The sequence below is a fragment of the Galleria mellonella genome, unplaced genomic scaffold, assembly GCF_026898425.1.
Source record: "Galleria mellonella isolate WM207_F2 unplaced genomic scaffold, CSIRO_AGI_GalMel_v1 utg800, whole genome shotgun sequence".
NCBI classification, from domain to species: domain Eukaryota; kingdom Metazoa; phylum Arthropoda; class Insecta; order Lepidoptera; family Pyralidae; genus Galleria; species Galleria mellonella.
Window position 1 is genome coordinate 680,793 of NW_026442158.1, and position 25,286 is coordinate 706,078.

General features: G+C 30.8%; 1 protein-coding gene across 1 annotated transcript in view; it reads left to right on the forward strand.

Moving 5' to 3' along the window:
* Positions 1-347: 347 nt before the first annotated feature.
* The window catches only part of LOC113518503 (dynein beta chain, ciliary), a 40,004-nt gene continuing 15,065 nt past the window's right edge, over positions 348-25,286 (forward strand). Inside the window, exons 1-47 of the mRNA XM_052901810.1 lie at positions 348-755; positions 1,434-1,591; positions 2,564-2,786; positions 3,302-3,454; positions 3,918-4,129; positions 4,208-4,723; positions 4,808-4,918; positions 5,711-5,865; positions 6,168-6,357; positions 6,441-6,702; positions 6,827-7,187; positions 7,291-7,576; positions 7,669-7,947; positions 8,039-8,174; positions 8,830-9,011; positions 9,273-9,431; positions 9,523-9,696; positions 9,792-9,937; positions 10,008-10,134; positions 10,460-10,489; positions 11,019-11,264; positions 11,524-11,748; positions 11,994-12,220; positions 12,292-12,433; positions 12,509-12,921; positions 13,286-13,421; positions 13,497-13,631; positions 13,761-13,891; positions 13,971-14,304; positions 14,390-15,102; positions 15,180-15,481; positions 15,564-15,718; positions 15,921-16,057; positions 16,140-16,606; positions 16,686-16,801; positions 16,885-17,046; positions 17,410-17,609; positions 18,134-18,290; positions 18,551-18,739; positions 19,086-19,325; positions 19,891-20,081; positions 20,280-20,449; positions 21,028-21,290; positions 22,020-22,140; positions 22,522-22,697; positions 24,411-24,580; positions 25,017-25,155. Coding sequence (XP_052757770.1) covers positions 443-755; positions 1,434-1,591; positions 2,564-2,786; positions 3,302-3,454; positions 3,918-4,129; positions 4,208-4,723; positions 4,808-4,918; positions 5,711-5,865; positions 6,168-6,357; positions 6,441-6,702; positions 6,827-7,187; positions 7,291-7,576; positions 7,669-7,947; positions 8,039-8,174; positions 8,830-9,011; positions 9,273-9,431; positions 9,523-9,696; positions 9,792-9,937; positions 10,008-10,134; positions 10,460-10,489; positions 11,019-11,264; positions 11,524-11,748; positions 11,994-12,220; positions 12,292-12,433; positions 12,509-12,921; positions 13,286-13,421; positions 13,497-13,631; positions 13,761-13,891; positions 13,971-14,304; positions 14,390-15,102; positions 15,180-15,481; positions 15,564-15,718; positions 15,921-16,057; positions 16,140-16,606; positions 16,686-16,801; positions 16,885-17,046; positions 17,410-17,609; positions 18,134-18,290; positions 18,551-18,739; positions 19,086-19,325; positions 19,891-20,081; positions 20,280-20,449; positions 21,028-21,290; positions 22,020-22,140; positions 22,522-22,697; positions 24,411-24,580; positions 25,017-25,155 — 10,230 coding nt within the window. The 5' untranslated portion in view covers positions 348-442. The remainder of the gene's footprint in view (positions 756-1,433; positions 1,592-2,563; positions 2,787-3,301; positions 3,455-3,917; positions 4,130-4,207; positions 4,724-4,807; positions 4,919-5,710; positions 5,866-6,167; positions 6,358-6,440; positions 6,703-6,826; positions 7,188-7,290; positions 7,577-7,668; positions 7,948-8,038; positions 8,175-8,829; positions 9,012-9,272; positions 9,432-9,522; positions 9,697-9,791; positions 9,938-10,007; positions 10,135-10,459; positions 10,490-11,018; positions 11,265-11,523; positions 11,749-11,993; positions 12,221-12,291; positions 12,434-12,508; positions 12,922-13,285; positions 13,422-13,496; positions 13,632-13,760; positions 13,892-13,970; positions 14,305-14,389; positions 15,103-15,179; positions 15,482-15,563; positions 15,719-15,920; positions 16,058-16,139; positions 16,607-16,685; positions 16,802-16,884; positions 17,047-17,409; positions 17,610-18,133; positions 18,291-18,550; positions 18,740-19,085; positions 19,326-19,890; positions 20,082-20,279; positions 20,450-21,027; positions 21,291-22,019; positions 22,141-22,521; positions 22,698-24,410; positions 24,581-25,016; positions 25,156-25,286) is intronic.

Genomic DNA, 25,286 nt, shown 5'->3' on the forward strand with positions numbered 1-25,286 from the left:
CTCGAAAAACCAAGTTCTCGTTTATATAGACCCTTGGGAAACCAATTTCCACTCTAAGGCGATACTGACCGCTCTGGGAATCTTTGATGTAAATTTGTCGTTTGCGTTGTTAGTTCTAGGTATAAATTATTGTCTGAAGGAAATTATTTGTCATTTTAGAAAAAAAAAATAACATATATTTTTTTGTTAACGTTACTTTGCAATCTATTTTCGTATAGCCAACCTGATGCTCGTTACAAAGGAGACATCGTTCCATAATGGTTTGCCATCGGGACTTGCGTGACTTGCCATTTGCCAGGCTCTACCTTCACTAATGCGGGTCGCCTCAAAAAGGCTCCAACCGGCACTACAGTAGCTAGTCTCATGTAAATAAAAGAGAAAAGAGAAACCACCAAAATTATAGTATGTAGAATAAAGCAACTGAATATTTTTAATTAGTATAATGGATCAAGCTGGAACGTCCTCTTCCAACCAAGACCCACGGTTCGATTTCATAGGTTCCTATGCTGTAAAATCACTAAAACTAAAACCTGAAAAATGGACGAGGGTATTAGGCATAGAGGAACACAGGACCACACTAAAAGACTTCGTGGACAAACCTTTACCAATACTTTTAGTGGTAGTTTTGACAAACGCCTTACAATTAGTACCAGTCATATCATTCCCATGTTATTTGAAGAATAAAGCAGTTTATTTTGTTAAAAAGAAGGCCGATGTCGTTCCGAAGGAGAATTGCTCTGAAATGATAGTATTTGGTAAGTATTTAAAATTAGTAGAAATAATATTATTTTTAATTACCAAATTCTAGATTCACTATTGTGAGTCTAGAATGTTTTTTTTGATGGATGATAATGGAATGGTAACCCCGTCTGCGCTAACGGTAAAAGCTGGTGGGGCACTGGTGAGGGATGATACGTGAGAATGAAAAGGCAGGTTAGTTAGCTCATCATGACAAATGTGAAATTGTCTTCAGAATTTTTTTCTTGGAATTCAGCATGATGGTTTCCAGAAGAGGCCACGGGGAGGGCGACCTGTTAGAGTATATTGTTAGCAATAGGAGTGGTACTCCGCATTACTAACAATACCTTCTTCTCCGAGTCTAGAATGTTATAAACCAATAGGTTTTTATTGGTGAATTCTTGATTTTATATTATAAAATTAAATAGACTTAACTAAGTATTTAAATAAACTTGATTTAAGGTATTCTGTATGGTCATTTTGAATTTATTTATTCCATTAAAAAGAAACCAGATAAATATATGTTTTAATAGATATCGAGTGCTATAGATATTGAGATATACTCATAGAGTTTTAAAACGAAGTTGCATTCAATTATGAATTTACAATGCAAGATTATTTTAAAGTCTTAAAATAATCTTGCAAACAAGGTCTCAGTTTTTTACAAGTTCTTCTATTTTATATCTCATCTTTAGGTGACTTAGCACCAAGATTAATAGACGAATTGGCTGCATTGGTGGACGAGGTATTTGTGCCACTTTTATCAAACCCATTAAACCATGAAGGATGGCCGTTGGTGGTCTCTCAAGATATTCTAAAACAAATACACAATCTTAAAAGTACTGTATACGAGGTAACTTAATTGCTCATTTTATATTTTTAATATCCATATTTTCCTTACTAATATTATAAATGTGAAAGATAGTTATTACTTTGTTGCCTCATAGTGCTTTAACGGCTGAATCAACCACTATGAAATTTGGTACATTTAGCATACAAAAGTTATAGGATGGAGACGGACTTAGGCTCTTTTTTTATCTCAGTTAATGGACATATTTCGGTCAAAGTCGTACAAATTCGCGGGTAGATACTAGTTGTCTTATAACTCTCAATAATATTTGAGCAGTAATGTAATGCTCAAATAAATAAATTGTATCACACAAATATAACTCATTATTTCAAAGTAAAATAAACGGTAACATAGTTTCTACTCCAAATTTTTAACGAACTTCAAAAAGAAAGGAGGTTTGTGCTCAATTCGGTTGTATTTTTTTTTATACAACTTAGAATGGCAAACAAGCTGACGGCCCACCTGATGGAAAGTGGTAACCGTCGCCTATAAACATGAGCAGTACCATGGACATAACAGAGTATACTGTTTCGCCCATGATACCCCTCAAGCGTTGTCATTCCTGAGGACTCAGGTGTTGTTCCTCTGTACCCTGTAAGGGTTTCACGCCATATCCCACCCTTCAAACCGAAACACAGCCATGCAAACACAGCTGCTTTACGGTTAAAACACGGATGGGACAGAGGTGTCCAAACAAACGACTTTTGTATAGTCTTCCTCTGGTAAAATAATATTTTTATATCATCTTATAACTCCGTCAGTTCTAAACCGATTAAGAAAATTATTTTTTTTTATATGAAAGGATATACTTACAGATTGATTTCATGGAAATTTTATCAAAATTAGTTTAGTAGTTCAATTGTTAGATCAAATTACTGGTTTTGTCAAAATTTAAGTATTTTTTTGTGGGATACAATCTTTAATTATTTAAAGTTCTATGCGTTATTATTTATACGTTTTTTTTTATATACTTAGGTAAAAGGTAAAGTAAATGGCCAGACAGTATTACCAATGCCGGTCGGTGTAGAACTAGTCCACGAAGCTGAGAAAGAACTTTTGAAAGGCAAAGAAGTAGACCTGTACTTGAAGAGTGCGATCGAAGGGGTCGTTATCAAATGGGCGCAACAAATCAATGATGTGATGATGGAAGACACTGCGCAGTCTTTTGATAATGGACAGAACCCACTGCCATCAGTTGGTTAGAATATTTTTCTATGTATTAAGTAAATGTGAAGAATGTAGTGAATAATTATTGGTAATAATGGTTTCTAACTAGACTATATTTAAAAGATTTTGTCGTAAATAAATTATACCAAGCAAAGTCTAACTTACTAAAAGAAATTTGTCATCATCATCATCCTACCCTTATCCCAATTATTATTTGGGGTCGGCGTAATATGGTTTTATTCATATTAATAAAGGATTTGGCTTACAGTTTTACGACCGGCCACCTGCCTGATGTCAACCCTCATTGGGACAACTTACCTAAAGAAACTATTCATTCTATTTCATATTAAAATAAATTATATAAAATTAATAATGATTATTGTATTTATTACTTTTTAAAAAAAAAAGAATTTTTTTCTAGAAAAAATGATGAGATTATATTAATTTTTGGGAATATGTATAAGTTTATACGTATATAGATAATTTTGCGAATGACTTTATTTTCTTTTATTATATATTATATTTTGATAATTAAATTGCCTTCAGAGCTTGCATTCTGGAAGTCCAGACTGAGCAATTTGAACTATATATACGATCAGCTACGTACAGAAAGAGTTCGCTGTATGGCTGTTATATTGGAAAAGACGTCATCGGCATACTATCCGTGCTTTAGCAGATTATTCAAGAACATTGTATCTGGTAAATAGTTTTAAATTTATTTGTACATTTTAAACTGTCTTTTATTTATTTTTATACTGTATACATAGTATTTTAGATAATGTGAGGAAAAAAGGATCCGCCCCCGTTTTCACTAAATTATGTAAAGCAAAAAATTTAAAAAATAATTAAGATACATGTAAATATTATAGAATAAACCAAACAAAGTTTCTAACTAGTGCCATTTTTGAAAAAATATTTATTTACTTTTTTCCTACATGTATTCCGGTTTTTAACCACAATTATAGCACAAAATAAATCACTACAAATTGTAGTGATTAATTGAATAATAATAACTATTACGTATCTATTTAATATGATAAATGCAATAAAGTTCATTTTATGTATTTATACGGAATATATTTACACAGAACCCTTGACTTGTGACTTCGACTTGCACCCTCCTGTTTTTTTTATTTAATAAATGTAACATACTTGTTTTCAGCTTTGGCAGAAGCACGAGAGATAGATATGTATTTGAGAACATTAGAGAGACATTTTCAGCTTTTGGAGGACACCGATTTCACAGAATGCCAGCCTTTTTTTCGTCCGCTCTTCCACGTAATTTGTATGATTTGGCGAGATTCCAAATATTATTGCAGCTCATCTAAATTGATGGTACTACTCAAGCAAATATGTAATCTGCTTATTTATCAGGTAATTCTAGATTAAGTTCTAATTTATGAAAGTTAGAAGCATTTTTAGAAACTCGTGTAATTATCTTTTTTGTTACAGGCAAAGAAGTGTCTCGATCCAAGCACACTATTCCACAGCGATATCGATGAAGCAACACAACGCATTCAAATAACAATAAATATTATCAAAAAATTTTATTCTACATTCGACCACTTCAAAGATAATCTACATACATATTTCGTAGACAGAAGGGTGGTACCTTGGACTTTTCATTCCAATGTGGTATTTGAAAGATTGAACAGATTTCTAAAGAGACTTACTACGATTCAATGGTTCTTTAGTACAGTCTTAGAGTTCCAGAAATTGGAAAAAATTGAAATCGGCGGTATGAAAGGAAAAGTTTTAGGTGGTCAGATCAGAGAGATATCAGCGGAGTTCGATTCTTATTTTCACAGTTTCGCGTCGAAGTCTTATGATGTTCTGGACCCTGACGATGATACTTTTGATGAAGATTTCAAAGCGTTTCAAGAAAACATCATCGACTTGGACTTGAAACTGTCCACTGTCTTAGTCGAGTCGTTTGATAACTCCTCAACGTTGGAAGCTATTTTTAAGGTATCTTCTATTTTGCATTTACAAAGTAAAGCTTTAAATGTGCAAGTGGGTGTCTTCTGAAATTCTAATTCTGTCGTATTGCAGCTAATAGACATTGTTGGATCTGTTTTGGATCGACCTCTCATAAAAAATGAATTTACAGCAAAATACGTCGAGATTATTGTATTACTTCAAGAGGAACTCGATATTTGTGAAGTAAGTTCTAACGGCAATAAATATATTTGTTTTGTGGGAATGTTACTTTGATATGGATAGTAGAATTACTGCTATTGTTTTTATTAATTGAAAAAAGCGAAAGGAAGAGATTGTGTAATTTTAAATCTTTGCGTTATTTACACTTATTTTAAATTATATACGTCGGCGATAAAAATCAGGTATGTAGATACTATTTACCTGTAATCGCGTCACGTTAATAGGGAATTTAAAATATTAGCTACAGATTAATAATTTAATGACACTCTGGGACTTTCGTGTTTCGGATAGCGTGTTAACTTATTGATTTTAAATATTGAATAGCTAGAAAATTGCAAAATCGTAAGTCATTATTTTTTAGAGTTACGAGTACTCTTATTTTAAATCGAAAGCTCTGGACACACATTTTATTTGTTATATTATTATAATATTAGTCTTATTATGTATATTAGGTAATAGAGTGACGTGTCTAATGTATTTTGTCCGTGAGATAGCAATACCTGCATTATGAAGTAATGCATGTATTAGCAATACATTTTACGTTTGAAAGTGAAAAACCCAATGAAAACTACGACACAATACTTAACGTTGTGTTGCACAAAAAACCGACCTCAGTTGTGACACAACCAGTTATTTTGTTTTAAAAACTATCTTACTGAACCGATTTTGGTAACATTTCTATGGGACCAATCTGTAAGTATATCCTTTTAGACAAAAAAGAAATTTCCAAATCGGTTCACAACGGACAGAGTTATATGCAATACATGTCATGTTGTATTCTAATATACTTTTTAGGACCTGTTCAACGAGCAAACACGTCGGTTGGAGAAATACGGTGTTATGGAGGTCGACACATTCCTTCCTCCAGTAGCTGGAGGACTACTCTACATGACGATGCTAGCTGCGAGGATCTCCAAGCCTGTAGCTAGCTTTCGCAATTTGCCGCACCCGTAAGTAAACTGGGTGGGGCAAATTGCGAAAGCTGATTATCTGGCTTAATTTCTTCTATACTTTTCGTATCATATCCGTAATTGTGAGAGATTTTGTGGTTTTATTTCCACTATGTCACAGTAGTGTAGTATATTATGGTTGATTATTACATTTAGTATCTATAGTCGTTGTACTTACTTTTGATGAATTTAAAGTAGATAGTAAACAAGAAGTCACTTTTGGTGTTTCTATAATAGCTTAAAATGGAACAATACAATATTTATAATTGATTTTATTGGAAAATAACTTTTTTCGTGCATAGGATAAAGGGTACGGAAGAAGCGATCAAAATTTTCAAAAGGCACGACACACTTATTGAAAAAATAAACGAGTTCAAGAAAAAGTATTTTAAAGATTGGACGACAAACGTTCCGAAAATAATTAAAGATAAAGCTACTAACAAGATAATTGCTCGCCAAGGCTCAGACCTGGTATTAAATTTTAGTCCAATGGTAAGCTTAATATTATAATATCCAATTAGGTACTTTGTGAATATTTCTTTTATCTTAATTTTATTCAAAATGAACTAATTTAGCTTTTAGATGTTCTAAAAGAAGTCCACCATTTAAAAAGTAATCCAGATTTCAAGGATTTATTACCGCCAGAAAGTCTACAATTATTTGAAAAGCAAGAAACTTATAGGCAGTATAGAATAAATCTCGGTATCACAATTGACTGGTATAATCAAATAAGAAAAAATAGTCAAAAAGTAGAGTTTGATTTAGTAGAAGATGAAATAAAGGCAATAGATCAGAGGATTGAAATGGGGCAAAACCAATTAAATTGGAATTCACAAGGTAATTTTATTTCTTATGTATGAAAAATTATATATTATCAATATGCCTCTAACTTTGTACGCGTATAATTTTTTTTATAGTTATCATAATAATGATATTTTTTTTAATAATTGCAATATTTTAGATTTGTGGAATTATTTACAAGAATTGCATACGTTAGTGGGAAATTTGTACGGGCGTATGTCCAAGATACAAGAAAATTTAAAGGAAATCAAAGCCGTTATGAAAGATTGGTCGTTGCAGCCTTTATTCGAGAGAAAAGAGGGGAAGAAAGATACATTATTAAATTTAGATGATCGTCAAGATAGAAAGAATAAACGGTATGATGATATCCGTGCAGCTGATCAGAGGGTAAGAGAGCTTCTTAAAGAAAATATGGAGTTATTCAATATGCAAGATAATCAAGACAGCAAAATATGGCTGAACTATGTATCCTTTATTGACGAACTCATGGAAGAATCATTGTTTAAGTCCATAGCTTGCAGGTATTTAGTATTTGTGTTTCTCGTTACTGTATTGATAAAGGTATTAGATAAGGTAATTGATAATAGTTTTAAAAATAATATGTAAATATTTAAATAATTTCAGTATGGGTTATTTAACGGAGCACATGAATCCTAACAATAAGTTGGCTCCATTATTCCAAGCTCAATTAGAATTATTGGAACCCGATATGGTTTTTGCTCCGAGTTTAGATCCTAAACATGAAAAAGGATTTACAGCTTTGATAAAAGGGCTCATTGATGATATATTGAAAATGTCGACGTTAACACAAAGGATAAATATTAAAAAGACGGAGACTTATGAAGTACAGATAGTCAACAGTGAAGATATAACTGAAATGAAAGTTGAAATAATGGAGAGAATCGATAAGGTAAAAAATAGTAAAAAAAAAAAAAAATAAAAAAATAAAATAAAAATCAAATCAAATGTATATATAAAAAAAAAACTTCTTTAACATTACAGGTTATTGAAGACGCAAACGAGTTCTGTAAGACCTTTGAAAACTATTCCTACCTTTGGCTTGAAGAAAGAGATGCAGTTATGGACATATTCTTAACTTACGGAAGAATACTTCAGCCCGAAGAGATAGATAGAATTGGTGGGGAAGATAGTGATAATCCTCCTCCAACACCATGCCCACCAAAAATGGAAGGGTTTAGAGAGCAAATTGATAATTACGAAAATCTTTTTATGGATATTGAAGACATGGATTCGTATAAAATATTTAATTGTTGGTTTCAGGTTCGATTTTATTCAGTTTTTGACATCACGAAATCAAATCATTTGAAAATGTAATAATTTAATATTTTTTTTTTCTATATATTTTTTACAGGTTGACGTTAGGCCTTTTCGACAAGCTTTGTTGAATACTGTTAGAAAATGGGGAAATATGTATAAAGAGCATTTAGTTGAAAATGTAACTTCAAGTTTAAGTGATTTGGCTCAATTTATTCGTAAAGCGGATGAAGGTACTGATAACGTTTATTAGTGTTTCCTTATAAAGATATTTGAATAATTAAGAAAATTTTGAAAATTGGTACAAATTTAGTTTAGAGTGGGTATACTGATTGGCACAATAGATATCTATATTTTTAAAACATTTGTGTATCTTAAAGTAAGTCATGCTCAATATAATATATAGACTGAAGGCGACTTGGGGAACCAGATCATTGGGCTCCCTACTATATGGTTGAAGTCAACTATTGTTGTCTTCATAATTGTGAACAGGTACTTCTTGTAAGAATTAGCCTGTTAAAGAATATAGGGCTTTATTGTTGTTTTCATAAACATGAAATTTTGTTTCTCAGTCGTATATATTTTTTCTAAATACAAATTTTGTCTGAGAAAAATAATCGCTGAGTTTCTTGCTGTTCTTCTCAGCAGAAATGATATTCCGAACTAGACGGTAGTCATAAAAATATGACTGTTCAAAAATATTTACTTAAATAACAAATATTTTAGGTTTTTTAAGTAATTAAATAACTTTAAATTTTAGAGACAAATGTAATTATGAGAAAATTATAGTGATTAGGACCGAACGAGATCTTGAAAATGAGTAAACTTGTAATTTGTTATACTGATACAATGTTACATTTTAATGATTTGTATAAAATTGTTTCTTAGGTTTGATGCAACCAGTTCCTGAAGGAGATTATGAAGCACTAATTGCTATAATGGGATACTTGATGAATGTGAAGGAGCGAGCATTAACTACAGATGATATGTTTCAGCCTATATCGGAAACTATAGAATTGTTGAAGTTTTATGATATGGATATTCCTGAAGAAGTAAATGTTTTGCTCCAGGTAATATAACATTATTATTAAATACAAATAAATAATTAAAAACTTTATTATTAAAATGCAAGTAGACAAAAATTTACAATTCGCGTTGTTTTAACAGATCTATGTTGTTTTGATATGATCATATATGTAGGGTAGTAGTAAGCTAATTTTTAAATAATAATAATCATAATTATCTGAAAATGAACTGAATAATACAAACGTTGTCAAATTTTGGTATGAATTTATGGATGATATTGTGGAATAATTTACAAATAATTATAGGAATTGCCCGAACAATGGCAAGCTACGAAAAAGTTGGCTCTTACAGTCAAACAGCAAGTTGCCCCTCTTCAAGCAGCCGAAGTAAGCGGCATTAGAAAGAAAATTGCTATATTTGATGCACATGTCAATTATTACCGAGAAGTATTTAAAAGATATGAGGTATGTATTGTAGTTGTTATATGAAGGTATATATATTACGATTGGTAATAATGGTTCTTGAGTGTTAAATACTATTACAAATACATTTCAGTTCTTTAAATATGAATGTGAAGATCCTTATGATGTTATGTCACGAGTAGATTTTGAAATGCTTTACTTGGAAGAGGAAATGAAGAATATACAGGAATCAGGTTCACTTTTCGAAGTCAATGTGCCTGAATTCAAGTTGCTGAGGCAGTGCAGAAAAGAGTTACGAATGCTGAAGGTAACTATTGTTATGTAAAGTTTAATAAATTCGATACATACATTTATTGGCATAAAAATAGGTGCTTTAAGTATAATATTTAATATTTATTTTAGCAACTATGGGATTACGTGTACATTGTCAGAACAAGTATTGAGGATTGGAAAACAACGCCATGGCGTAAAATTGATGTTGAAAACATGGATATAGAATGCAAGAAATTCGCCAAAGAAATAAGATTACTGGATAAGGAGATGAGAAGGTATATACATTTCCAGGCGTACATTTTACTTAAAGTATAACAACTTAAACATTTCATCGAATTCTTTTAGTTGGGACACTTACACGAATTTGGAAGCTACAGTGAAGAATATGCTGACATCTTTGAGAGCGGTTGGCGAATTACAAAATCCAGCCATCAGGGAAAGGCATTGGGATCAGTTAATGAAAAGTACTAAGGTGACAATTTTGCAAAAAATAAATAAAAGGATGTACCTATTTAAAATTAAAAGGAAAATAATTATAAGTTTTCAGTGTAAATATTATCATGCGCACTTTGATGTTCAAATGGATGTTCATCGGGTTTGAAATTGAGATTGTTAAGTCTTTTGCATGTGGTTTTGCAAATGATAAGTAGCATGTATGCTTTTGTTCAAAATCACTATAAAAATGTACAGATTATTGCCAATAATACGGGATTGATTTTGTTTGGAGTATATTTTTGTTACTTTAAAAAATGCATTAAGAGGGATTTTGTGAATGTAAATATGTTTATGATCCACAGAGCTTAGCTGCATTGCCACCTGAACTCACTGTAAGTACAGCTGTGTCATAAAGAATACAGTGTATATATTTTCATTATTAAATTATTTTATTCTAATAATTTTCTAACGCATAGCATACAATTAAAAGCTCTAAATGATAAAATCTTTAAAATTGCATGTTATAATTATTATAAAAGTAATTAAAAGCAAACAGTTTTTGCATGTCTCTTCTAAACATAATTCACTGTGTCATAAATTTTTACTTTTATTTATAGTTATAATTTTTATATGTAGTTTCAGTACTTTTTATATATATAATTAATTAGAAGTTAAATTTTGTAAATACATTTATTTAGATATAAAAATTAGAAGAAATAGTAAATATTTAGAAAATTATAATGTGAACATATTATCACTATAGAGTTTTTATAGAAATAGATTAAAATAGATATTAGTTATTTAATATTTTATATATTATATATGTAGTTATTTATCGTTCTTGTTTAAACCAATAGAGTATTTAATAGGGAACTTATATATCATAACGTATATTATTAACGTGTGTATTTGACTTATCAGGTAAGAATCGTGATGGATACTAATACTACGTTAGCGGATTTATTGGCTCTTAATTTACACGAATGTGAAGAAGAGGTAAAAAATATAGTAGACAAAGCAGTGAAAGAGATGTCGATGGAAAAAACATTAAAAGATCTTGACAATACTTGGAAAGGTTTAGAATTTGAACAGGAAGTACACCCAAGAACAGGATGCACATTACTAAGAGCTAGTGAAGAACTTATTGAAACCTTAGAAGAAAATCAGGTAATTTTACTGGAAGCGCCACAACTAAATGTGTCAAGATAACGATTTCAAAATTTAAATTGAATTTTACGGCAATAATTATTTAGGTTATTTTTGACAGAGTGAGACATTTCAAAATCAGATTTAATTTTTTTTTTATTGCAAATATATTAAACTCCCAAGGTTCGAGCTCTATTCGCATTTCTCTTGATTTGATAAATTTTTACTTTCTTTCCACACAATATTATAATGTTCAAATATTTTTTCATTGTGTTTACAGGTACAATTACAAAATTTGATAACATCAAAATTCATAGCTCACTTCTTAGAAGAAGTTTCTAGTTGGCAGCAGAAACTGTCGATAGCGGATCAAGTGATAACAGTATGGTTTGAGGTTCAAAGAACTTGGACTCATTTGGAGAGTATATTTATGAGCTCTGAAGATATAAGAAAACAGTTGCCTGATGATTCCGCGAGATTTGATAGAATTGATGCGGAGTTTAAAGTGAGTTTATATTGTGTATTTTTTTGTTTTTATTGAATATTTGACAACGGTATGATAATTTGATTATGACTCTAGTATTAAAGCTCATGTATGAAATGTGAATACACATGATGATTTTTTGCACAAATAATATTAAATATAAAAGAAATATTCATGAGTTGAAAGTATTATAATTAATCTTATATAGAATTTGAATGTGAAAGAACATTTATGATATTATATTTACAATATTTTTTTTTTTTAAGATTCTATCAACAGAAATGGCTAAAACACCAAATGTTGTGAAAGGAACAAATAAAGAAGGTCTAGTGGAAAAACTTGACCATTTACAGAAGGATTTGGTAATTTGTGAGAAAGCTTTAGCTGAGTATTTGGAAACAAAGAGATTAGCTTTTCCAAGATTTTATTTTGTATCATCGGCTGATTTATTAGATATTTTATCAAATGGAAATCAAGCTGATCTGGTCGTAAGGTAGATAGATATATGGTTGATATTGTAATATATTAATTAATTACAAATAATAATAAACAAATTATTTTTAGACATTTAACCAAACTTTTCGATTCAATCGCTAAACTTAAGTTTATTGAAAGCGAAAATCCTAAGGAAAAGGTAGCACTCGGTATGATAGCAAAGGATGGCGAATATGTTCCATTTCATGGTACCTGCGATTGTACTGGACCGGTAATATATGTATATATTTCATTATTATTTTGCTATTATAAATACGACATATTAAAATGTTGGATTTCCCTTTAGGTGGAAATTTGGTTAAATAGATTACAAGATATAATGCGATCAACAATTCGTCAGTATTTTGGCGAGGCGATTGTTTCATACGAAGAAAAACCTAGAGAACAATGGCTATTCGATTTCATGGCACAGGTTTCTTTATGTGGTTCACAAATTTGGTGGACGACTGAAGTTAATATGGCCTTTGCTAGATTAGAAGAAGGGTATGATAATGCTCTCAAAGATTACTACAAGAAACAATTAGCCCAACTAAGTACACTGATCACTTTGTTGATCGGAGAATTGACTAAACAGGATCGACAAAAAATTATGACTATTTGCACTATTGATGTGCATTCTAGAGATGTTGTCTCCAAAATGATACAAGGAAAGGTAGAAGCGGGGTCCGCTTTTCAATGGCAGTCGCAACTTAGACACAGGTTTTGAAATACCAAAGTAGTAACTTATCATCTGCACATTTATGTTACAGGTTTTTATTACAATTTCATTACATAGTAACATTAACAATACGTAGATTATTAGAATATTCACATTCATGTACATATCTCACAAAATATTTTTTTTTATATATTTTATTACTTATAAGAATGCCAACGTAGGTATGAGAGTAATGATCGTCACACATAACATTCTGTACAGTTCATGATACTATTCATGAGTACCAGTAATGGTTACTATTTTCCATCTGATTCGTCATTAGCTAGTTTAATTCTCTATTTTATTTTTACTCATACTTGTTAATGTTTCGATATTTTTTTAATAAGTCATAGAGATCTATTTTAGATGGGATGAAAATGAAGTCCATTGCTTCGCTAATATTTGCGACGCTCAATTCCTATATAGCTATGAATATTTGGGAAACACTCCACGATTGGTTATAACGCCACTGACTGATAGATGCTACATAACGTTAACTCAGGTAATATTATCTTTTTTTTTTATTATTATAGGGAGGTGATTTGATGAAAACAACAAGTATTCTTAATTTTTCTAGTCCCTACATTTGATAATGGGCGGAGGTCCAGCAGGACCCGCTGGTACTGGAAAAACAGAGACAACTAAAGATTTGGGAAGAGCATTGGGTATAATGGTATACGTTTTCAATTGTTCAGAACAAATGGACTATCAGGTATAATTTTATTTATTTAATGAATGATAAAGTCATAATTATTTACTAATACATAGGTACATTTATTTATTAATATTTTTAAAACTGTGTCTATAAAATTTGCATTAATTCTATATATTTAATTTATAGTCCTGCGGAAATATCTATAAAGGATTAGCACAAACAGGAGCATGGGGTTGTTTTGATGAATTCAACAGAATATCTGTTGAAGTATTGTCCGTTGTAGCTGTTCAAGTAAAGTCAGTACAGGATGCAATTAGGTAAGATACTTTATAAATGGGCATCTACCTACATGCATAATTTAAATGATTGACTATTTAATTGTATTTTAATTTATAGAGATAAGAAAGAAAAGTTTAATTTTATGGGGGAAATAATATCCTTAGTACCATCTGTCGGAATCTTCATTACTATGAATCCAGGATACGCCGGTAGAACTGAATTGCCTGAAAATTTAAAAGCTCTCTTTAGGCCTTGCGCTATGGTTGTGCCTGATTTTGAATTGATTTGTGAAATTATGTTAGTTGCTGAAGGATTTCAAGAAGCTAAAATTTTAGCAAGGAAGTTTATTACTCTGTATACTTTGTGTAAAGAGTTATTGTCTAAGCAAGATCATTATGATTGGGGCTTGAGAGCAATCAAATCAGTATTAGTAGTTGCAGGTTCTTTAAAAGTAAGTATATAATGTATATAATCACACAAAATAAATTTATCAACATATTATCAAGTATATATATTTTAATTTTTTTGTAAATTAGAGAGGCGATCCAGGTAGACCTGAAGAAGAAGTGTTAATGCGGACACTTCGAGACTTCAATATACCAAAAATAGTAACAGATGATATGCCGGTTTTTATGGGCCTAATTGGAGATTTATTTCCTGCTCTTGAAGTACCGAGGAAACGTGATTTAGAGTTTGAACGAACTGTTAAACAAGCGGCCATGGATTTAACGCTACAACCAGAGGATAATTTTATTCTTAAAGTTGTTCAGTTGGAAGAATTATTAGAAGTTCGACATTCTGTATTTATCGTCGGTAACGCTGGTACAGGCAAAACTCAAGTATGGAAAACACTATTCAAAACTTATCAAAATTTAAAGAAGAAACCAATTTATAATGACTTAAATCCGAAAGCTGTTACAAACGACGAGTTATTTGGAATTATAAATCCAGCAACTAGAGAATGGAAAGATGGATTATTCTCTGTAATAATGAGAGACCAAGCAAATCTTGTTGGAGAAAATCCAAAGTGGATACTTTTGGATGGAGACATTGATCCAATGTGGATTGAATCTTTAAATACTGTAATGGATGATAACAAAATTTTAACTTTGGCCAGTAATGAAAGAATAGCTTTAACACCAAGTATGCGATTGATGTTTGAAATTTCTAATTTACGAACTGCTACACCAGCGACTGTATCTAGAGCTGGGATTTTATACATAAATCCTCAAGACTTAGGATGGAATCCGTAAGTATTTACTACTAGAGACTTTATTTTCAATTTATAAATTGTTCACTACTACTATTATTATTATTATTTTTCAGTTATGTTACAAGCTGGGTAGAGACGAGGAAGATTCCTGCCGAGAAATCAAATTTAGTAATGTTATTTGACAAATATATACCACCATGTCTAGAAACTATTAGAAATAGGTTCAAAAAAATAACACCTATAGCAGAGATGGCACATATACAAATGCTCTGTCATCTTCTAGATTGCTTATTTGTACCTGAAAATACACCTGCGGATTGTCCTAAAGAATGGCACGATATCTTCTTTGTTTTTGCCTGTGTTTGGGCATTTGGATCTGCTATGTTTCAGGATACTGGTGTCGACTACAGAGTTGGTAGGTCTATTTGTGATATTCCAGTACTTTAAATATAATTATATTAATAAACCATATATAAAAATATGTTAAATTGTTACAGAGTTCACAAAATGGTGGGTTAACGAGTTTAAAACTGTTAAATTCCCATCAGGTGGCACTGTTTTCGACTATTATATTGATTCCGAAACTAAGCAGTTTACTCCTTGGACAGAGAAAATCCCTAAGTTTGAATTAGATTCTGATGTACCTCTACAAGTAAGTAAATAATATAAGAGCATATTATTAAGATCAAATGACATATGTATTTCTTCTTAATCATAATTTTTCAATTTCTAGAATTTCAGATTTATATTTCATAGGGTATATATATTAGTTCGTCAATAAAATAATGATTTCATAATATTTTATTTTTAAGAAGGATAATCTTAGCATATCGTAATTTTATATATTTTTACAGGCAGTATTAGTACCAACAGCAGAGACGATTCGAATTAGATATTTCTTAGATTTATTGATGAAAAATAAACATCCCGTAATGTTAGTAGGAGCTTCTGGTTGTGGTAAAACAGTTTTAGTGAATGAAAAATTACAAGGGTAGGTTTAATACTGTTATATTATATTGATAATAAATAATAATAATAGTATATATTAAAATTTATTATTTACAATTAAACAGACTTCCAGAAAACTATGCGATACAATCAGTCCCGTTTAATTTTTATACGACGTCGGAGATGTTACAAAAAGTCTTAGAGAAACCGTTAGAGAAAAAAGCTGGCCGTAATTATGGGCCACCCGGAAACAAAACCTTGATTTACTTCATAGACGACATGAATATGCCTGAAGTGGATACATACGGAACCGTACAGCCTCATACTATTATTAGACAACATATGGACTATAATCATTGGTATGACCGCAACAAATTGACTCTGAAAGATATTCACAACACCCAATATGTATCTTGCATGAATCCGACGTCTGGAAGTTTCACGATAAATCCAAGACTGCAAAGACATTTCTGTGTATTCGCAATAAGCTTCCCTAATAATGAGGCATTAAACAATATTTATCATTCGATATTATCACAGCATTTAATAAACCCTGAATTGAGAATAAATCCTCTAATAGCCAAGTTATCAGGTAAGAAGTATCAGAATATTGATGTTTATACATTTCAATCGCAATATGATATTAATTAAAATTTTTTTTTATTCTTCAGGAAATGTAGTGACAGCTACAATAACTCTTCATAATAAGATATTACAAATTTTCTTACCTACTGCAATAAAATTTCATTATATATTTAATTTAAGAGATTTATCAAATGTATTTCAGGTAACAACAGTCACTTTTTTCTATATGTTTTTTTTTTATAAAACCTTAACGTTGTTAGTGGTAATAACTGAATTCATTTTCAGGGTTTTATATTTAGTACAAACGAATGTCTCGTAAACCCATCGGATATAATACGTTTATGGCTTCATGAAACTCATCGAGTATATGGAGACAAACTCATTGAAGACAAAGATATTGATGCTTTTCTTAAAATGCAAGTTGACATTTGCAAAAAAAGTTTTGAGGTTTGTATATTTAATTTACTTATGTATTTTTATAAATATTCTAACCAGAATGAAATATAAATCATTTAAATGAGTTGTTTTATCAATGAAACTGAATCTTTGATTATGAGAAACATGAGTTGAAAATTATAAAAAAAATTGGGCTTCCCATTCTAATACGGTGTGTATAGTTTGCTAGTTAACGTGGAAGACTTAAAAGCTAATAGAAAACTCACTAAAAATAATGTTAGACTAGAGACTTTGATTTCAACCTGTAAAATATATGAAAAGCTGTTTTTAATTTCACTCGATAGAAACAGATTTTAACTCTTTATTGTTCCAGATAGTAAACGACGTTAGATTGAATAATATGTTTCTTTTTAGGAAATAGACGAAGGCGTAGTATTTGAGCGACCCAACATCTACTGCCATTTTGCGGGAGGAATTGGCGAGCCGAAATATATGCCGATAGCCAGCTGGGAGCAACTAAATCAACTTCTAACCGAGGCCATGGCGAGTTACAACGATCTCATTGCAGCTATGAACTTGGTATTGTTCGAGGATGCTATGATGCATATATGCAGGTGATTAAAATTAAAATCTACTAATAATGTTTTTTTTTATTATTCCGTTAACAAAAAGGTACAATTATCCATATAAAATCTTTTGCCCTGATTAACTATCAATGCACAACCAATACAGCTAAGTATAGACAGCTAAAATTTGGAAATTAGTTTTATTTTATAAAAAAACTCCCGCTAAGAAAAAATTTTTGAAAATTTCAACATAAAGTGGAAACACAATACCACGCGTGCAACAAAAAAAGATAAATTGGGAATAATTGGTGACTTTATCAGTCTTCTTTTGCATGTTGGAAGGTTGATAACGCAGGCGTAATACCCTTGGTCAGGCCAGGAGGGCCGTCTTCTTGTTTGCCACCTTAGTGGTATAATAGTATATGTTTGTAACTCAATCATGCTTAAAATTTTAAAGGGGATTAATATATTGCATACTTTTATTATATGTTTTGCGGAGAAAGCCATAGGATACAGATAATACGAATATCACTTAGTTCTATTTTTTGTATTTTATATTATACTTTTTTTAGGATAAGTCGTATTTTGGAGAGTCCAAGAGGTAGCGCTTTGCTAGTTGGTGTTGGAGGTTCTGGTAAACAGTCTCTTTCACGTCTTGCTGCCTTTATATCAAGTTTGGAAGTATTGCAAATACAACTCAAAAAGGGCTATGGGGTGACTGATCTCAAGGTAAAAATTTATTTATAATGATTTTATTATTTATTCTTTTTAGCAGGATATGGTAATTTTTATTGCAAAAATTTTTGTCACCCATCGTAATCGATATTCGAATATATTTATATAACTATATATATATATAGTTTTCTACGATTATACATATATTTTTTATATATTTATATATATATATATATATATATATATATATATATATATACAATAATATAATTATTTGCTACAGTATTAGAAATAATTTTACTTTTTGATTTCAGAATGAACTCTCTGGCCTATATATTAAAACAGGCCTAAAAAACGTGGGTATAATGTTTTTGATGACGGATGCGCAGGTTGCTAACGAACAGTTTCTAGTTCTAATCAATGATTTATTGGCCTCGGGTGAAGTTGGCGATTTATTCCCTGATGATGAGATTGAAAATATAATTGGTGGTGTAAGGAATGAGGTAAATATGTTGGTGGAATATTTGTTATTGTGTCATCATTATCATCATTCAGGTTAGAAATAGGCTTTTCCCAATGCTCTTAAATATGTACGATTCTGCGCTTTTCATATTCATTCAATTTCGCATACAGGAGTTTCTTTGTTACTTTTTATTACAAAGAGTCTTGTTTGAATTTTATAAAAATATGGTTATAAATCATTTATTACTAACATTATGAAGAAACAAACACATGCCGTTAATTTCACAATTTTTTAAATATTCTGCATACAGATACAGAATATTCTCTAAAACTAGTGTCATTATGCTTAATTTTTACTTTTGACTGATTTATGATATCATTTTATAGGTCAAAGGAGCTGGATTGCCGGATACGAGAGAAACTTGTTGGAAATTCTTTATAGACAGGGTTCGTAAACAGTTAAAAGTGGTGCTATGCTTTTCTCCAGTTGGCTCCACTTTGAGAGTTAGATCCAGAAAGTTTCCAGCCCTTATTAATTGTACCTCTATTAATTGGTTCCATGAGTGGCCACAAGAGGCTTTAGTGTCGGTATCAATGCGATTCTTAGAAGAATTACATGCATTGCCTGTAAGTAAGATTTTATGATATATATTTAAATTTGGATTCGCTTGATTAGTTTATTAGACTAGTTCGAATTCGATAGGAGCCTTTATTCTTGAGCTTAGTTCACGACCGTAATGCAAGTGACGCTACGCAATCAGATAGCTATTTATCGCTGTACAAGCGACGCCGATGTTAGTGGTGATGGTGGAAGCGATTGTACACTATTTGGGTTCGATTCGGCCCGTTCGTTGGGTAATGATGAAGTATCAATGCATATTATGACCACTTCATCAAATCCTACTAATATAATTGCTTTTTTCCACTGTGGGTTTGTTGGAAGAGAACTCTTTTAGAATTAAACTTGCCTTATTTGCTTACCTTTGTCTTATTTTTGTTTTATTACTGTGTACAATAAAGTGTCAATAAAAATAAATAAGTAAAATACTAAATAATTGTAATGATGTTGGGTGTCTATTACTTAGTCACGTTAAATAACCGTATGGATTTCAAATACATATACATTATACAACATACACGGGCTAGGTCACGGGATAAAGCTAGCTATATTATAATTTTTACCGTATTACAGATTGCTCTCAGAGATTCTATTGCAAGATTCATGGCATACGTCCATACCTCAGTTAACACAATATCTAAAGCATACTTATCTAATGAAAGAAGATATAATTATACAACTCCAAAGAGTTATCTAGAACAAATTAGTTTATACTCTAAACTAATCAACAACAAAACAGAAGAGCTACGTGCTAAAATTACTAGGTAAATATTAATTTATACAGTTTAAGTTTTTTTTTTCTTATTTGCAATATTCCTAATAAATTAGACAAACTTATTCTGAATATTGGTTGACTCATCATCATTAATATGTTTGAATTTACTTAGATTAAAAAAAATATGTTAGGTTCTTTCAAAATTATTTCTTTGGATGTCTATCAAAATATATTATTCAAATTTCAGATTAGAAAATGGTCTTGAAAAATTGCGTAGCACAGCATGCCAAGTAGATGCATTAAAAGCGAAATTGGCCATACAAGAAGTAGAACTGCAACAGAAGAATGAAGCAGCGGATAAACTTATTGAGATGGTTGGCATCGAAACTGCTAAAGTCCAAAACGAGAAAGCTCTCGGTAAGTTGTCAAATGTCACAGACTTAAAAATAATTAAAATCCTAGCATTTAGCTAGTCTATAATTATTTTCGGTTTGTATACAATGTGATTGTGTTAGATTATTGTTTAATATAAAAATTTATTGGAAAAAAGAACTTTTTTTTTCCTTGGTATTTTTTTTTATAAACTTTAACCAACTTTTAAAAAATCTAATGATACTGATACGATATGTTAATATATTAAAATGTGTAACCTTGTTCATTCAAAATATTCTCCGAAACTGTTTAATTTTTTATTTCAATATTAATATACAGTATCAATATGTAGTATATTTAGCAGATTTAATACTGGATCTCTCTTAGTCGACATAACCAATTTTAATGAAATTTTGTAAATATGAATTATTTACATCAACTTTAGAGATAACCTCGTTTTTATCTCTATTAGAAGAAATATGTAGATCCGAATGGTGGTAGTAGGAAGGAGATAAAAGAAGAAATTACTTAGGTATGATAGATAGCGATTAATGTAAGAAAAAAAATCCGACTCTAAAAAAATGTAAGGAAGTTATCTCTAAGATGCCAATTTGTATTTACAGCTGATGAAGAAGAAGAAAAAGTGGCTGTAATTACTGAAGAAGTATCGAAAAAGCAAAAAGATTGTGAAGTAGATCTGATTAAGGCTGAGCCGGCCTTGGTAGCCGCTCAAGAAGCCTTGAATACGTTGAACAAAGCGAACCTTACAGAACTAAAGTCGTTTGGTTCTCCTCCTGGTGCTGTTACTAATGTGACTGCTGCCGTCATGGTGCTTATGGCTCCTGGTGGGAAAATACCCAAAGACAGGAGTTGGAAAGCAGCCAAGGTATAAATTTAAAAATAGTAATTTAAATTTAAATCATCTTTATTCAAATAGACTTTTTTACAGACACTTTTAAGTCGTTATTTTTTTAAATCTATTCGGAAAGTTATTATCTGTTGAAAAAAGTTCGCAAGAAACTCAACAGTTACTATTTTAAATCTCTTTTAAATGTATTATGTCTAAAATTACATGGTCATTAAAAAGCCCGTGCATGATCGACTAATACCATGCACGCTTGTCATTCAAGTAATCGTTTAGAGTGTAATGGGCTTTGTTCAATAAGTGTTTTTAATTCAAGTTTTAAATTTATTAAAAGGTAATTCTAAAGCAGAGACGGTAGACTAGAAAAGAATTAGTAAAAGAGTGAAATAAATGTATCAATTAGCACAATGTACATATTGGGATTTAAAGACAACGTTTAAAGACTACAGATTAAAAAGAACTACATTATAGTACACTTCAGAAACTACCATAAACTACAGTATAGTTTATGGTCATTTAGAAGTATTAGTAATATCAGTAATTATAGTAGTAAGTATTTGAAAACTAATGACGGATGAGGACTATATTTGGTGTGAACAAAAAATTACTGAAATGACAATGTATAAGATAATAGGATAAAATGACAAAAATTTAGGGCATTTTTAATATGCCTAGTTATTTTTTTTTTTTTTGAGTTTAGTTCTACTATTTAATGTAAATATTAAATTAAAAGCGGAATATACTATACAGGTAGTGATGGCCAAAGTTGACGTCTTCCTTGAATCATTAATAAATTACGACAAGGAAAATATCCATCCGGACGTCATCAAAGCCATCCAGCCATATCTTAAGGATCCGGAGTTTGAACCAGGTATTTTTTTGTCCTATTATACTAACCTCACGATTACTATAAATGTAAAAATGAATTTCTTTATTATCTGTTAGCGCTTTAACGGCTCAACCAATAGTTATGAAATTTGGAATACATGTAATATTTCGACAGAGAAAGTTATAAGCTACTTTTATTCCGGTCATACAGTCAAAGTCGGGGTTAGCTAGTAATATTATAATTGAGATTATTAAGATGTTTTGGCTCGATCGCTTCTTAACGGCAAAACGGATTTACCCTCTTTGAGGCCAGTACGCTTGTAGTCTCTCTAGATTCTTAGCTAATAAAATCTCTGATTCCTTTAGAAGAAGGAGAAAAAGCTAAAGAAAAGACAAATTTGAAGGGGTCATTGTTTTTTTATAGAGTTTGTGCGATCTAAATCGGCCGCAGCGGCAGGTCTCTGCGCGTGGGTGATTAACATAATCAAATTCTACGAAGTGTTCTGCGACGTGGAGCCTAAAAGGAAGGCTCTCGCCGCAGCTAACGCAGAACTGGCAGCCGCTACGGAGAAACTACGATCGATCAAGTCTAAAGTTGCTGTACGTACACATTTCATTATCATTATTAAATCAAATCCATTATCGACTATTGAACATAGCGTCAGTGAAGTTCCAACAATACGAGAATATTTTTTTTGCAGTTTTTCTGTTTTAATTTGATTCAATTATTAAGAGTAATGTGGATCACTTAGTGTTAAAAAACTTATATAATAGTAATAGAATTATACATTTTATTCTATTTTTTTTAATCTGCTGTAAAGTGCCAAATTTTGGCTTACTCATTGTTAGAATTTCACTGACTACTATCTACTATCTTGCGCCAGTTGTGTCGTTTGTTGTGTAAACTACTTAGATTAGACCACCCCCCTCCTATATATGATAAAGAGGCAACTAAGGAAACAAGTAACTAAGGGATAAGCAGCAATCAAATCGAAATACTGCCCTCACGCGTTTTAAGCGTGGTAACTGTCTAAAATATTAGTTTACAAACAATTTATTTTGCTACATCACATTTGTAATAAAATATTTTAAGATAAATAATTAAAAATGTTAATCATCTTACGCAACAAAAAGATGAGGACAAACTTACTTCTGATATATTTAAACGATTCGAAAGTCCATCTCACATTATCTGCATTAGTATTATTTATTTCCGCTGCTGTAATATATGTGTGTAGCTATTAACCATTAATTTTATTTCTGTTGCTATAACTATACTACCCTAAGAACAAAAGAGAGCTTATCTCTTAATTATTAATTAATGGTCTACTTGATGGAAAGTGATAACCATTATCCATAGACAAGAAAAATTTTATGCGAGTCACAGAATACACTCTGTCGCTATAAAATCTTTCATGCGTTAATATTTGTGGGGACTAAAATGTTACGCCTTTATAATCTATATTTTCAATTACATTTATCATCTAAAATTAAAACTGAAATATAGACGTGCAAATACAGTTGTTTGGCTACAGGAACACGAGTGCTCTAGAGATACTCAAACTAACAACCTTTGTATGGTTACCTTCTGGTATTCTTCTAAAATTATAAATGTGCAAGTTTGTAAACATGTTTAAATGTTTGTTAATCACCCTTAAACTGCTAGTTGAAGTGGAATGATATTTAGTATATGGGTAGATTATATACTAAGATATACGATGCTTACATATATTACACTGATTTATGACAAAGTCGCGGGAAAAGATAGTATTGTATACATTCTAGTTCAGTTATATAATAATAATAATAATAACGTTGCTGATTAGTCGATTAGAATTATTTTGTTTAATTTTGCTACCATTAGTATGGGTGCGACTGCCAACATTAGAGAGATTAACTACTATCATTATTAGAAGAAGTTTTACATCCTTCTTCAAATGTTGGTAGTGGTACTCATTCTAATAGTAGCGGATAGGATTGACTACTATCATTATTAGAAGAAGTTTTACATCCTTCTTCAAATGTTGGTAGTCGTACTCGTTCTAATAGTAGCGGATAGGATTGACTACTATCATTATTGGTAGAAGTTTTACATCCTTCTTCAAATGATGCCAGTCGTACTCATTCTAATAGTAGCGAATAGGATTGACTACTTATCATTATTGGTAGAAGTTTTATCCTTCTTTAAATGTTGGCAGTCGCACTCATGCTAATGTTAGCAGAATTAAACAAAATAATTATAATCAATTAAACAATTATATTAACGCAAAATAACACTTAGTTCTGTAAGATTGTAAATAATACTATTTGCAGTCTCTAGAAGAACTGCTGGCTTCATTGACAGCAGACTTTGAGAAGGCGACTTCCGAGAAACTGAAATGCCAGCAGGAGGCTGACGCTACTAATAGAACTATTCAGCTCGCTAACAGATTAGTCAACGGACTCGCCAGTGAAAATGTTCGGTGGGCTGAGGCAGTATCCAGGTACGTGTTCATTGACAATATTTTTGTTCTTCATAGTTAATGCTTTTTATAATATTTTATGTATATCAATCTACCTAGAGTACCTAAAATAAGTCACTGTAATAGAATAAGAATTTAAATTTTAAAATATGTATTATTTTATAAACGTGTAACTACGAAATAAATATAAAAGTAATTAAGTATGATCAGCAATATCTTGGTTGTAATATTATAAAAATATATACATATATACATAAAAAATATTATATTATTATTTTGTTAAATTGTACTTTTTATACTATTATAATACATTATAACATATTATTTACATTTACGAAACCAGATATATAATATCTATAATATCTACATTAATTAATTTGATGTTTTAAAAGTTTTTTTTGTTATGTAGGTACTCTATACTTTTTTTTATAATATAAATTTCTTATTCTTCGTTTAGTTTCATGCAACAAAGTACGACTCTACCGGGGGACATTCTTCTTGTGTGTGCTTTCATATCGTACGTGGGATGTTTTACAAAGCAGTATCGATTGGATTTATTACATAAAAACTGGCTTGTCTTTTTAAAGACTTTAGAGGTTAGTAGTCGTAGTTAATTAAAAAATATAAACAGTACAACGAAAAAGCAAAAAGGATCAAAGAGATAGAATAAAAGAATATGAATATTTTAGTAACTATATTTATTAAGAAATATTAATTATTCACTATT